Source organism: Trichomycterus rosablanca, chromosome 27 (assembly GCF_030014385.1).
Source record: "Trichomycterus rosablanca isolate fTriRos1 chromosome 27, fTriRos1.hap1, whole genome shotgun sequence".
NCBI classification, from domain to species: Eukaryota; Metazoa; Chordata; class Actinopteri; order Siluriformes; family Trichomycteridae; genus Trichomycterus; species Trichomycterus rosablanca.
In genome coordinates this window covers 3,271,706-3,285,809 of record NC_086014.1, presented here as the reverse complement: position 1 = coordinate 3,285,809, position 14,104 = coordinate 3,271,706, and the positions used below count along the sequence as shown (strand labels likewise).

Sequence of the window (14,104 nt, the reverse complement as noted above, 5' to 3'; positions counted from 1 at the left end):
TGTTGGAGGCTTTTAGTATTCCTTTAGCAGCATTTGAGCATCAGAGCAAAAGAAAGTAAATCCAGCTCGGGCTGAACTGTATTGTAAACACCTCTTATAACATCACAGCCCAGCTGCGAGATAAAAGGGAAACACTGAGACTAGCTCAGACAGCATTGCCTTGTCATCTACCCTTTTTTCTACCCACACTAATTCTATTATACCCCTCAATCTGACTTCCACTTGATTAACAATGAGTGCATAGATACATTACAGGTCTTAGCTTCTTCGTCAAATAGAAATGTCATATGCTGTCATGAGTCCTATTCATTTTAAACCACCTTTTGCATACTACAGCCCATTCACTACAGTAGGTCTATTGCTGGATGGATATCTCATGATACAATGATTGAGGTGGAAAAATGCTCGGCCACTGAAACAACTACAGTGAAAAAATTTGATCCTGTGCAGCTTTGAACCCTCCACATTATCACTTCAGTTCAGTTCAGTTGAATAAATCCAGCACATCAGCTCAGCGACATAAGACTATCTACAAATAAATCCTGTAGATCAGATCTAGCACAGCACATCCATCTGCTTTATCAGATTTGTCTCATTGGATACACGGCATAATATGTGACTGCAGCAGATTATTAGTGACACATTACATTTTACATTGTTCATGAATTTGCTTGGGAAAAATGGATATGATTATAAATCTTAGACAAGCAATAAAAGTAGGAACAGCAAGTTGGATGGATGCATGTAATCTTGCGTAATTTATTATTTATTTATTAATGAGATGCCAGATTTATATGTAACCTGATGCTTTTTTTTTTAAAGCAAAGATCTGTCACAATGATGTGCAAACACTACAGCTAACAAAGGACAGTTTGCTGCATGTATTTGCTCTCCTGTTCTGACCATTAGAGAATTTAAAAGTCATAGAAGTACCCCGAAGTTTCAGTAAACAGGTGTCAGGTCAGATGGGGTTAATATTAGGGTGTTGAAGTTGACAAGCTTTTAGAGTTTGAGACAAACATAAATACAATCTCAGTAAATAAGACACCTAGAAAGTTTCACGCATCAAACCAATCCTTTAAAAACTGCACAGCAACACAGTATGTGTGAACAGAACACATCAGCATATACAAGTCAGCAGAGCAAGAGTTGGTGCACTCACCTGTGAGGGATCTGGTGGAGCAGCGAGAGTGAGTGTGGCGTAGGGAACGCAGTACGACGAGCTGTCCAAATTTAAATTTAGCAGAAGCAGGCATTGTTTGTGGCAGTGCTGGCTGGCCAAGAGGCTCTAAACATGGCCAGCGGTGCAGAGCTGCTGCTTATCGTCCTCCCTCCCTCCCTTCACTTCCTTACAAGGCTGCGTTCCCATCACGCTACACTCGCCCTACACTTACCGTCTGCCTTTCTGCACTATCTGCAGCTTCAGATAAAACCTCGTCTTTTCACTCGTGTGAGTGTGTGGGGACACTAGGCTGCGTGTCATGCCCAGGATCCTGATATAGGTCACGGGGTGAGAAAAGTGTACGTGTGCGTCTGAAAGAGACGGCGCCACATACAAAGGCAGCAAGCTCGAAGCCCATGGGGATGTAAAGCTTGCTTGATTTTGTTACAGGTCAGACTTATTGAGGTGACAGTTTGGGGTTTTCCGGGATCTTGGTGAGAGATCACTGTTTTTGTTCTTCTTAATATGTGGAGTCAGTTGCTAAATGTACACTCACTCACTCACTTTCTTAACCGCTTATCTAATCAGGGTTGCGGGGAGGTGCTGGAGCCTATTCAGTGTCTCCAATTAACCTGACTGCAGACACAGGGGGGAACATGCAAACTCCACACGGCTCACCCTACCTGGGGATCGAACCCAGGACCTTCTTGTTGTGAGGCGACAGTGCTACCCACTTAGCCACTGTGCCACCTAAACCTACACTATATGGACAAAAGTCTGTGAACAATCAATTCCAAAGCCATGCCAATTATTATGGAGTTGCTCCCTCCCCCCTTACGCTAATAACAGCCTACGCTCTTTTATTAAGGCTTTCCACAAAATTAGAAAGTACGTTTTTGGAAATTTAGGCCCATACTGTAAAAAAAAAAAGCATTCGTAAGATCAGGCGCTGAAGTTGGATGAGAGAATTCTGGTAACATTCCTCCGTACCACAATTGTCAAACCATTGACTGTCTTTACGGACTTTGCTTTGTGCTCAGAGTCATAAAACATCTGAACTCAATAATTAGGCATTCATGTACTTAAGTATGTTCCTCATTTAATTTGGAATTTTCCACATGTCCGCGCTCTGCCAGCCAAATGACTTTCACTGTACTATGAATGCACTCTGCATATGGTTTGGGATTTAGTAAAAGAAAAATGTAAATAATGAAACGACCGTAATGTAATGAATTATTTTTGTATTACCAAATTCCAAAGTAAAAAGTATTTATTTAAATATTTCAAAACCTTACTACAGTAAATGTGATAGACCGAATGGAGAAGATTACTACCTACCTACCTCACTCACTCCCTCACTCACCCTGTGTCTGTAAGCTTTCAGAAGCAGGTCTTATCCTTTACATTCAAAAAGATTGTCTATTTTTAACCCTACTGAACAAAATGTCAAGCAGAGCAATCATACACACATGGATTTATAAGCACACTCTTAAAACTGTCACACACACTTGTATGCTCATATACACCAACCTTCCTGCGCACACACACACACACACACACACACACACACACTCAAACAGAATCATTGTGTGCTAAAGGACGATGGCCAGAAGTGTGTGGTGTGTGGACTCCCCTCCTAATTATTGAGTTCTGTTGTCTCAGCCACACTCCTTGCTAACTGGTGTATAAAATTATTGACAGAAAATATATTTTATGCTTTTAACCTTGAGGCAACAGTTTGAGGAAGGCCCTTTTTGCTCTAGTTTGACTGTGCCCCTGTGCACAAAGGGAGTGGACCACTGTGCACTTCAGTGGCTTGCATAAAGCCCTGACCTTAACACTACTGAACACTTTAGGTAAAAATCAGAACATTTGGGGCCCGAGCCCTTTTGTCGAGCAGCAGTGCCTGACAGCATGGGCACAAATTCCTACAGATACACTGGAAAATGTAATGGAAAGCCTTCCCAGTACAGAGTAGAATGTTACATCGGCAAACTGGGCAAACATTCTGCTTATGTCCATAGACATACCACATACACCGACTAGGCATAACATTATGACCACTGACTGAAGTGAATAACACTTCATCACGGCACCTGTTAGTGGGGGGGATATATTAGGCAGCAAGTGAACATTTTATCCTCAAAGTTGATGTGTTTAAAGCAGGAAAAATGGACAAGCGTGAGGATTTGAGGGCCAAATTGTGATGGCTAGACGACTGGGTCAGAGCATCTCCAAAACTGCAGCTCTTGTGGGGTGTTCCCTGTCTGCAGTGGTCAGTATCTATCAAAAGTGGTCCAAGGAAAAAACAGTGGTGAACTGTCGACCAAGGCTCATTGATGCACATGGGGAGCGAAGGCTGGCCCGTGTGGACTGAACCAAACAGACGAGCTACTGTAGGTCAAACTGCTGAAGTTAATGCTGGTTCTGATAGAAAGGTGTCAGAATACACAGTGCAGCATCACAGTTACAGGGCTGTTTTGGCAGCAAAAGGGGGACCAACACAATGTTAGGAAGGTGGTCATAATGTTATGCCTAATCAGAGTCAAACTATGATTCATATAATAAATACTACTACTTTTAAATATTGTATTTAATTATTAGACTTATCAGCAATAATTACTGTATAGGCAGGAAGAACAAAAACAAAAAAACTGCTTCTCACTCTTCCAGCTGTTATTTACGTAACGGTTTGTTTTCCGAACGCGTTTTCGGATTTGGTACATCCGGGCTTCTGTAGCTCAACTCTAGTACATGTGAGTGAACTATATGCATGCTATGTTATACAGCTATAAGGAAACACGCGAATAACAAGCTGGTTTATTAGTGACAGTCATTAAATTACACTTATTTATTAATCAGGGGTGAGTATGTATTTATTTCGGTTTGTAGATTGCTGTTTGAAACACTACGGAAGTTTTTAGAAAGGTGTTTAGCTGCTAAATGCAGTTCATGTGCTAACAGAGTTTTTAAACCTTTAATATATTAATAGTAAAATCACAATCCACAGAAAGAAAGTCTGTCTTCCTATTTAATTAGGAAAAACGTGTATCACTAGTCATAAATAAATGTTGATCGCCAGTATACAGCAGGTCTTATATTATACTGGAAATATACTTGAGAGATTTGAACCCACATCCTATAGTCCTCTTGTCCTGGGTGCTGTTTATGATGCATTCTGCTTTCCATCATGTCCCCATAAGGAATATGAAATATATAGTTGTTTACAATTGCTGACATTTTTGACAGCCTTCATGTACAGTGATACCTTAAAACTCGACGTCGGTATTTTTAAGTTATTTTTCCCCATAATGTATGGGATGTATGGGAAACCTGTTAATGCGTTCCATGTCCTGTGCATATATTTTAGGCTAATGTAAAATAATGGGGTTGTTTTTGACATGTCTACGCTGAAAGTAACACAAATATAATATAAACACTGAAATAAAAAGCTGATTCCTACAATTTCTCAGAACCCCGAGCTGTAACACAAGTTTAAAAGTGAAACAGTGAGGAAAAATCCAGCTAAACACAGATACATGTGGAACACACAAATTCTTTGCCTGGAGACCATTGAAAGTCTTTGGTTAAGATGATAATCCTAATGTTGGCTTGACCTACAGCCCCCTAAAACCATCCTTTAAGAGTTAAAAGTGTCCTTCATAAGAACTACATCCATTAACATTGCACTGTTATTACAGCCCTAATATGTTAACCGACCATCGCTGAGCTTTGGAGTTTGACTCTCAGCTGTGCTGTCTATCTAGCCAGGCATCCAACAGACAGGTTGGTTTTCTCATTGCTGCTGCAAATGCTACCTTTGCTGGCTGTCAGAGGCGTCCGCACAAGGGCTGGGGACTCTAAAGAATCTAAAGATTTCTTTATTTAATTTTCAGTGTACTGTGTAAATGATATGAAGAGTTCAAGGTATAAAGCACAGTGAAATATTACTGGAACTGCAGTGCAGTCCATGGAAACCTGTAAAGTGGTCAGGTTAAACAATGCTCAGACCTTTATTTCGTTTGTGTGTTAACAGGTGTATGCAGGTGAGGTCGGCGCTGCGTGTGGCTCACACTACACTGCTCTTCTCATCTACATCTCGAACGCCTTTACAAAGCAGATTCGGACAGACAGGGATTTGCTTCAGTAGACATTTGAGCACGATGGAGACCGAGGAAAGTTCTACAAGGTATCAAGAACCTCAGCACAGCAGCGCAGCGCCTGGTCCATTGCCTGGCGAGAGTGTGGTGAAGGAGGGCAAAGCAGCTGTTTTGTTTCCTGGAGCGAATGAGGTGTTTTACAACCCAGTGCAGGAGTTTAACAGAGATCTAACGTAAGGATTAGAGTCCGACCTTTCCTTCTTCAAACACAGCCAATGTTTTTGTGTGAGATTCAAACACTCCACTGTCTGCTGCCATTTTATTTATTTATCTAGTACTATACATTAATCTAGTAGTATCCTTTCATCACCCAGTGTTGGTGGGTTAGCACATTAGACCACTGTGCCACCCCAACGCCAAAATGGTTTTTGTTCTGACCGTTTTGTCCAGATGTGCGGTGATTACCGAGTTTGCCCGAGAGACGCTGGCTCAGAAAGGAATACGCCTCGTCGTTCCAGGAGAGAAGGAGAGAGTCATCATCTCCCTATCAGAGGAAAAGAATGGAAAGGAGGAAGAGGAGGGGAAAAATGGGGGAAAAACAGAAGAGACAGAAGTCAAAACTACTTCTGTTGGAGAGCGATGTGAGGTTTGTTTATTGATTATTACTGTATGTCACACATCTGGCTCATTTTAGTAATTAGTGAGTGTGAGAACTTTAATACCATTTGTTTATGAAATAGGATGACCAACAAGCTCATTTTCAGATGTCCAAATACATTTGGCCATATAGTGTAGCTCAGACTTTAGGACATGTCCAAGATTTTATGATTAGATTTTGATCTTGTTTCTCTGCATGACAAGCCTGATGTTTTTGTGCGTTCGTGTTCTAGGAAGGTCTGCGTGTGCTCGAGGGATTGGCAGCTTCAGGTCTTCGCTCAGTCCGATTCGCTCTCGAGGTGCCGGGACTTAAATGTGTCACAGCTAATGACTTTTCAGCGAAAGCAGCCGAGCTCATTACTCGCAACGCTTCTTATAACAACGTCACACACCTGATGGAGGCCAAAAACCGAGACGCCAGGTATCGCACGCATACACTCAATCACACAAAGTTTTATCTTTTACTTCATCTGCTTGTATGAAATAAGAGAGCTTGTATTTTTTTTCCCCAGCATGCTAATGTACGAGGCCAGGGGAAGGAATGAGCGCTATGATGTCATTGATCTGGATCCATATGGAAGCCCTGCTGGCTTTCTGGATGCAGCAGTTCAGGCTGTTAGCGAAGGAGGTGAGTCTTAAGCATCAAGTGTTATCTACAGTAAGGGAAACAAGTATTCAACCAATTTTCTTTGTTATTTGATGTACTCAGTGCATTTCTACTTAAATCTACAGACAAGTGAATGAATAGGTGGAAGATTGTTAGAGGGCTTGGCACAGATATAGATTTGCACATCATCCACATAGCAGTGACAATAGAGACCATGCTGCTGGATAATATTTCCAAGTGGGAGCATGTAAATAATAAACAAGAGGGGGCCAAGCACCAAGACCTGTGGAACACCATGAAAAAAAGTGGAAGGATTTGACTTAAAACTGCCAAGTGAGACAAATCTGTAAGATATGACCTAAACCAAGCCAATGCAGTATCAGAGATGCCAATGAAATTCTTCAGTCTGTGAACTTTGATTTTGTGCTTATAAATGCTATATGAACCAACATGTTGACCCTTCATCTGTTCTTGTGATAATGTGATAATAAAATCAGATTTTAAGCAAAATTGATCATTTAAATCTGTTGCGTCTTTTATAATATTTATGTATTTATTTATTCTTCCCAGGTCTTCTGTGTATTACATGTACAGACATGGCAGTAATGGCCGGGAATAGTGGAGAGACTTGCTACAGCAAATACAGCTCCGTCTCTATTAAATCCAGATACTGCCATGAGATGGTAAGACTCCAACAATCACTCATGCCACAGGGTGTGATATAACCTCGTGAACTAAAGAACCTTGTGTAATTATTTAACTACCGTTTCTGTTATGAATGTAACCAAAGTGTAAAACATGACATTAAAATTCAAATAAACAAACAAACAAACTTGTTTATTGGCTTTTTCCTTTAATGGGACACATGGAACCAAATCAAAGCGTGTGTGTGTGTTTAAATGATGTGTGTTACAGATTATAATGCGATAATCTTTTGTTTAGGCTCTGAGAATAATCTTGCATAGTCTGGATCAGCGTGCCAATGTGTACCAGCGCTACATCGAGCCCTTACTGAGTGTCAGTGTTGATTTCTACATACGGGTCTTCGTCAGAGTCAGAACGGGCCAGGCTAAAGTCAAGAACTCAGCCAGGTTACCCACACACACACACACACACTGCTTTCACTGCTGTGGTTCTAACCAGGGTTCTAAACTAATATGTGTTTGTGTTTGCAGTAAGCAGGCTCTGGTGTATAACTGTGTGGGCTGTGGTGCATTTCACCTCCAGAGGATGGGCAAGAAAACATGCCAGGGCAAGAAGTGAGTCAACTTGGCCTCACTCTTACACATGTACTTAATTTCACACTGCTTTCAGTTTTTAAGTGTGTGTGTGTGTGTGTGTGTGTTGTAGTATGAAGTACTCTGCTGCTACAGGACCTCCAGTAAAAGAGAACTGTGAACACTGTGGTCAGAAACACCAGGTCTGATTAACACACATAATGTACATGTACTTGTTTATTTCATTTATATATAGGGACTTGCTTTTTGAGATGACTAGACTTTTAGATCTAATTAGATGGGACGGCAGGGACAGAAATTATATAAGCACTAAGTTTTTTAAAATAATGTAAACTAATAATAAACACTGTAAAAACATTTTGTTTGATTAAATTATTATGACATTTCTTTTTTCTTTAGCTTGGCGGTCCGATCTGGGCAGAACCGATCCATGATGTTGAGTTTGTTCAGAAAGTTCTGTCAGCTGTTTCGGGGAACCCGTCTCGCTTTGGCACGTCCAAACGCATTGAGGGTGTTCTCAGCATGGTCACTGAGGTCAGTCAGATTATTGTACGAGAGTTAAAAATGACCCACCTCTTTACTAAGCACAACTAACTTGAGCTCTGCTATCAGCCGGTTGGTCACGTATACAGGCTAACTATTTATTTCTTTTAAGTTACATTAAATGTAGGCACCTGGGTGTCGCAGCGGGATATTCCTAGCACACCAGCACTCAGTTTCTGAACTCCTAGGTTCGAAACTTGGTGTTGCCACCGGTCGGCTGGGCACCATCTAGCGGGCATAATTGGCAGTGCCTGCAGCAGATACTAATTGCCCACCGTATCTGCAGGGTGGGGGCCGGATTATGTGTGGGTGGGTGTGTCTTCATACGCTGTGTAAGGACCCTGATTGGCTGAAGAGACGCCTGTGCAGAATGCAGGGGTGAGAAGAGGAGCGCTGTACGCATGTCGGAAGAGGCGTGTACAGTGACGTGCTCTCCTTGGATTCAATCTGGTATCTCTCAGCAGTGGAAGACAAAATTGAGTGTGCTAAATCAGGAGGAAAATGGGGAGAAAATGCATTAAAAAAAGAAAAAAAAGTTAAATGTATTTAATTAAACTAGTTTTATCATTAATATTAGTTTAGTTTACAGTAATAGGCTTTTCCCTGTGTATGGTGCCCTGCCCTGCGTATTCAGCGTTTATTGATGGTGCCTGACCCACTGCAGCCCTGATTAGATAAAAGTGGGTAATGAAAATGTATGAAAAATGACACATTTTTTTATACAGGAGCTGAGTGATGTTCCGCTCTACTACGTGTTGGATCAACTCAGCAGCACCTTACACTGCAACACACCCTCCATGCTGCAGTTCAGGTAACACCCCCACACACACACCTGCACACTAACACATTTTATACTCAGCTGTGGTTGTGGTGAAAAAAAAATGTAGTGTTCTTATTGTTAATTGTGTTTGAATGATGATAATGATGGAATGATGGTGACGACTTTTCTTTGCAGGTCAGCCGTGTTAAACGCAGGTTACAGAGTGTCTCTGTCACACGCCTGTAAGAATGCAGTAAAGACAGACGCCCCTGCTGCAGTTCTTTGGGACATCATGCGCTGCTGGGTCTGTACCTCCCACGTTCTGTGGATAATAAATCATACTGTATTGTTTAAGAATGTAGAAGCTGGATTAACTACATATTGAAGACTTTGTCTACAAGTGATGGAGAAAGATTTAATAGTGGATTGGATTAACAGTAAAACAGTACCATTCTATAGTGGTAAAGCAGGGCTCTAATTTGTTGATTTATGTTTAAATTTTTACCAGTGAATGGAAGAATTAGCCTGCAGGTACACGCTATAAAATGAGGTTCTTTAGTTGTGTGTCTGGGTTTAATGTCTTGATAAAATAAGGAATGTGGATGCTCATGGAAATCCAGAGTGGAGCTGCTGATCCTGAGAATAGCCTGTGGTTAAGACATCAGGTTGCTTCTGGAAGACTCCCAATACAGCTGTTTTAGGCATTTCCCACTGAACTGGGACTATGGAGCACAGCCAGGGCCATATCTTACAGCCGTCCTGGGACCACCTGGAAGTTCCCAGAAAAGGCTGAAATCTGTGTTCGGGGGTTAAGAAGCCTGGGCTGCTCAGGCCCTTACCAAGAAAAGCAGATGCAAGATAAGATAGGCTGTCGTGCTAGTTATAGATTTGGGCCTACACTAGCAAATAAGGTTACGGTTTTGGTAAACAAGCACAGATTACAGCCCTGATACACATCTCACACATCTGTTACACCTTGCAGATCACACAGACTAATCTGTGTGTGTGTGTGTGTGTGTGTGTGTGTGTGTGTGTGTGTGTGTGTGTGTGTTTTGCAGGAAAAGAAGAACCCGGTAAAGAGGGAGAGATTATCAGAGACAAGTCCAGCTTTCCATATTCTTTCCACAGAACCAATGTAAGAGACTTGTACAAATATATTATTGAATCAGTAATTCATTAAAATAATTGGATCATTTATATTTAGCTTATTAAAATGCCTTTTTATTGTACTTAGTTTTCAGGCCTCTTTTGACATCAGAGAAGACGCAAATCCTCAGTCACGAAAACGGCACCTTGTGCGCTTTCAAGAAAATCCCCAAGCCAACTGGGGACCCAAAGCACGTGCCAAGGCTGGGTGAGTTCACTTAATCCTAACATTTGTGATGTTTTTAATTATGTTTTTAAAAGTGGGTGAAGCAGGCAGTGTGAGTACCGATGTTGACTACATTTCTGTTAACAGCTGTTGAATCCTTTGCCTATGACATTTCATAAACATTTACATTTGTGGCATTTAGCAAGATGACGGACAAGTATGACTGAAAACAATTTGAACATTAAAGGGTTAAGGGCATTATCAACCTGGCACTGGTGGGGCATAAACCAACAACCTTCTGATTACTAGTCCAATTCTACTAAGCTACCACTTCTCTGATGACTTCGCAATTGTATATATGATTGTAGCTGAAGAAAACAAAATTTCCCATGGTGTGTGGGTGTGTGTGTGTGTGTGTGTGTGTGTGTGTGTGTGTGTTTTAGAGGTGGTATAAACGCTGAGTTAGAAGACAAGAGAAAAAAATTTCAGGGCAAGAGAAAGAACCAGATCACGGATTCCTCTCAGCTCAAGTATTTCCCCTGCAAGAAATTCCGCAAGGTAAACAGGAGCAGCTATACGCCACATTGTTGTTAAGCTACCTCCTCTGTACAGCGTTTAGTATTTGCAATCTCAAGGTTTAGCAGATCCTACTGTTTTTTATTCATGACCACAATGAAAATTGCTTGGACATGTACACCCTTTTTGCAACCAACCGGGTCATACCACGTATTTACTCCTTTTGTTTTTAACTTTCTACCTTTGTAGGGTACCTGCACGTTTGGAGAGAAATGCTGTTATTCCCATAATGCAAAGCATCAGCACGGTGAAGGAGACAACGGCATGATGGAGTGATGGCCTTTTGATTTTTCTGTATCGTTATTGATATGTCCAGCAGTTAGTCAGTATTACGTTTCTTATTGTGTTATAATGAAAGTTTATGACATAATTGAGGGTGTGTATCATGGGACAGTCATGTACATAAAAATTAAGGGAATTGCAAAGATGCTTGATCAACGTTGTCCAAAGTAGGAAAAGGGCTGTTCTTCTTTTTCTAGATAAGCGAACTCGCTGTATACGTACAGCCTAAACCTAAATATGTGAATGAATGCTGAATGAATAGTTATCAAACACTCAAAGGTCTTTAAATAAGTTACCATGTTTTGTTGGTTTAAAGTGAAATCACGTTTTAAGAAGCAGTCCTTAGTTGATTTAAAATTGCCTAAAGTATGAAAGGTTATTTTGTAAAATTTGCTTTTACCTTGTTTTATTTCTCCTGGTGAATAAAATCTCAGTGAACATGTCTCTGTTTCATTTTTTATGTACATAAATAATATAATTAGGTCAGTTTTGAAATACCTCATCTAAACCAGAGGAACAGCCTGGATGTCGTGGCTGCACCTTGTCTGCGTCTAATAAATCTAATAAATGCTGTTTGACCCCTGATAAGATTAAAAATGAGCGTGCACACTGAACAAAGTCATTTAAGTGGCACTTTTTATGCTGCTACTACATTTATTAACATTTGTTGATGCTACTACTATTATTGTTTTGCTTTTTATTATTTACTTTTATTATTATGCTTGCATAGATAATGCTGCTGTTACCTTTTATTATCAGTACTAACATTTTAAGCATTATTTACTAATGGTTTATTGTTCATATGCCTTTACTAACTTTTATATTAGCAATGTGCGCATTAAAACTATGTTAATATATTTATTAACAGCAATGTAATCTATTTATATATCTTTTATTATTTATAATATTAGCTTTTTAATGGCACTACATTTATTATTAACCATTTTAGCATTTTAATGCTACCATGACCTTTAATTGTTGACTATGTTAGCATTTTTGATTCTACTATTTTTTTTATTACTTTTATTCATTTATTTTAGTGACTACTATTTTTTTATTATTATTATTGCATAGTTGATGCTGCCTTTTATTATTAGTATTGAATTTTAAAGCATCATTTAGTAATGGTTTATGTTTCCTATGCATGTACTAACTTGTATTAACAATATCACCATTGTAAATAATAAAAGATTATTAAATAATAGCATTAAATAGAATGCTATTAATAAATTGGTTTTTTTTTTCAATGTTAGCTTTTCCTAACACCACTACATTTATAATAAGCAATTTTAGTATTTTTAAGCTACCACGACCTTTATTGTTTACAATATTAGCATATTAAGTTATAGTCCTTTATAGTCGTTACATAACATTACTACCACTATTTTTGTTTATACTATATCAGTGGTGTCCAAACTTTTACTAGGAGGGTCAGATTTGATCATGTGAAAGGGCCCGAGGGCCAACAGTCCCTGATGACATTATTTTAAACAATAAAATATGCATATAAATACGCTGTTATTTATTAATTGTGTTTTCACACAGCAAACAACAACCAAATATAAGCATTCAGATGAACTATTCAGAACACAGAACAAACCATTTACATTTCCAACTGAATTTTAAAACGCAGGAACTCTGAGTTTCTCTAAATTATTACTGCGCATAAATTCTCTCCACCACTCAAACACTTAGATCGTTGTTGTAGTGCAACACGTCACGTCAAATTTTGTCCCCGTTAATCGTTGTTCGTGCAGCCTGTGTCGCTTTTATGACGTCATACCTACGTCTTATTCTTGAGTTTGCCGCATTGCATGTAAATGACATTATTGCTGCCATCATGTGGTAAAAAAGGGAAATTACATGTTGAATTAATATACTTTATTATTTTGTTCTGTTTGACTGTGCTGGCGGGCCACAAGTAATGCAATTTAAGACAGAAGCCGTATAACATCCAACCTCGGGCCGGACTTTGGACATGTCTGATCTAAGCGTTTGAGTCATGAGAGAACTTATGCGCAGTATTAATTTAGAGAAACTCAGAGTTCCTGCGTCGTTCTTTTAGTAGTTTTTAACTTTCAGTTAGAAATTTAAATGGTTTCAGAATCAGAATCAATCAGAATACTTTATTGATCCCAGAGGGAAATTGCCGTTTTTTACAGTAGCACCCATTTATGTAAAAATAATAAACACTCTAAGCTTAAAACAAGGAAAGAGGAAGAAGAAAAAATTAAAGTTAAAGTTAAAAGGGTTACATACACACGATTAAATAATTAAAATGCTTACGTTATTATTATTGCACATATGAATATTGAATATTGCACAGGTTTGTTCTGTGTTCTGATTAGTTCATCTGAATGCTTACATTTGGTTGTTGTTTGCTGTGTGAAATTACAATTAATAAATAACAGCGTATTTATATGCATATTTTATTATGTTTATATTATATCATTTGCACCATATATTTGGGGCACTTAGACATAAACAAAAATACAGTTTTTATTGTTCTACTATGTTCCTAAGTGGAGATATGAAGGTTTAATTTTTTTTATATATATTTGGCCCATTGTAATATACAGGCATTGATCACATTCAGTCAAATTGCATTACTTGTGACCCGCCAGCACAGGCAAACAACAAAATAGTAAAATATATTAATTCAAGATGTAATTCCCCTTTTTACCACATGATGGCAACACAGCAATACTGTGTAAGTCATATTCACATGCAAAGCGGCAAACCCAAGAATAAGACGTAGAATGACGTCATAAAAGCGACACAGGCTGTACGAACAACGATTAACGGGGACAAAATTTAACGTGACGTGTTGTACTAAAACAACGACCTAAGTATTTGAGTGGTGGAGA

General features: G+C 39.3%; 1 protein-coding gene across 2 annotated transcripts; it reads left to right on the top strand.

Moving 5' to 3' along the window:
* The first annotated feature begins 3,930 nt into the window (after positions 1 to 3,930).
* On the top strand, positions 3,931 to 11,679 carry trmt1 (tRNA methyltransferase 1). Of its 2 annotated transcripts, none has more exons than XM_062989666.1 (16): positions 3,931 to 4,026; positions 5,199 to 5,495; positions 5,713 to 5,908; positions 6,153 to 6,340; positions 6,432 to 6,547; positions 7,121 to 7,209; positions 7,469 to 7,617; positions 7,702 to 7,785; positions 7,877 to 7,946; positions 8,164 to 8,298; positions 9,033 to 9,118; positions 9,263 to 9,371; positions 10,126 to 10,202; positions 10,302 to 10,421; positions 10,823 to 10,937; positions 11,145 to 11,679. In XM_062989666.1, exons 2-16 carry the CDS (start codon positions 5,203 to 5,205, stop codon positions 11,229 to 11,231), a joined length of 1,914 nt encoding a protein of 637 aa, XP_062845736.1. In that variant the 5' UTR covers positions 3,931 to 4,026; positions 5,199 to 5,202; the 3' UTR covers positions 11,232 to 11,679. The 2 variants fall into 2 exon arrangements, with proteins under 2 accessions (XP_062845736.1, XP_062845734.1); XM_062989664.1 differs by having other exon boundaries at positions 7,097 to 7,209.
* The last annotated feature ends 2,425 nt before the right edge of the window (positions 11,680 to 14,104 follow it).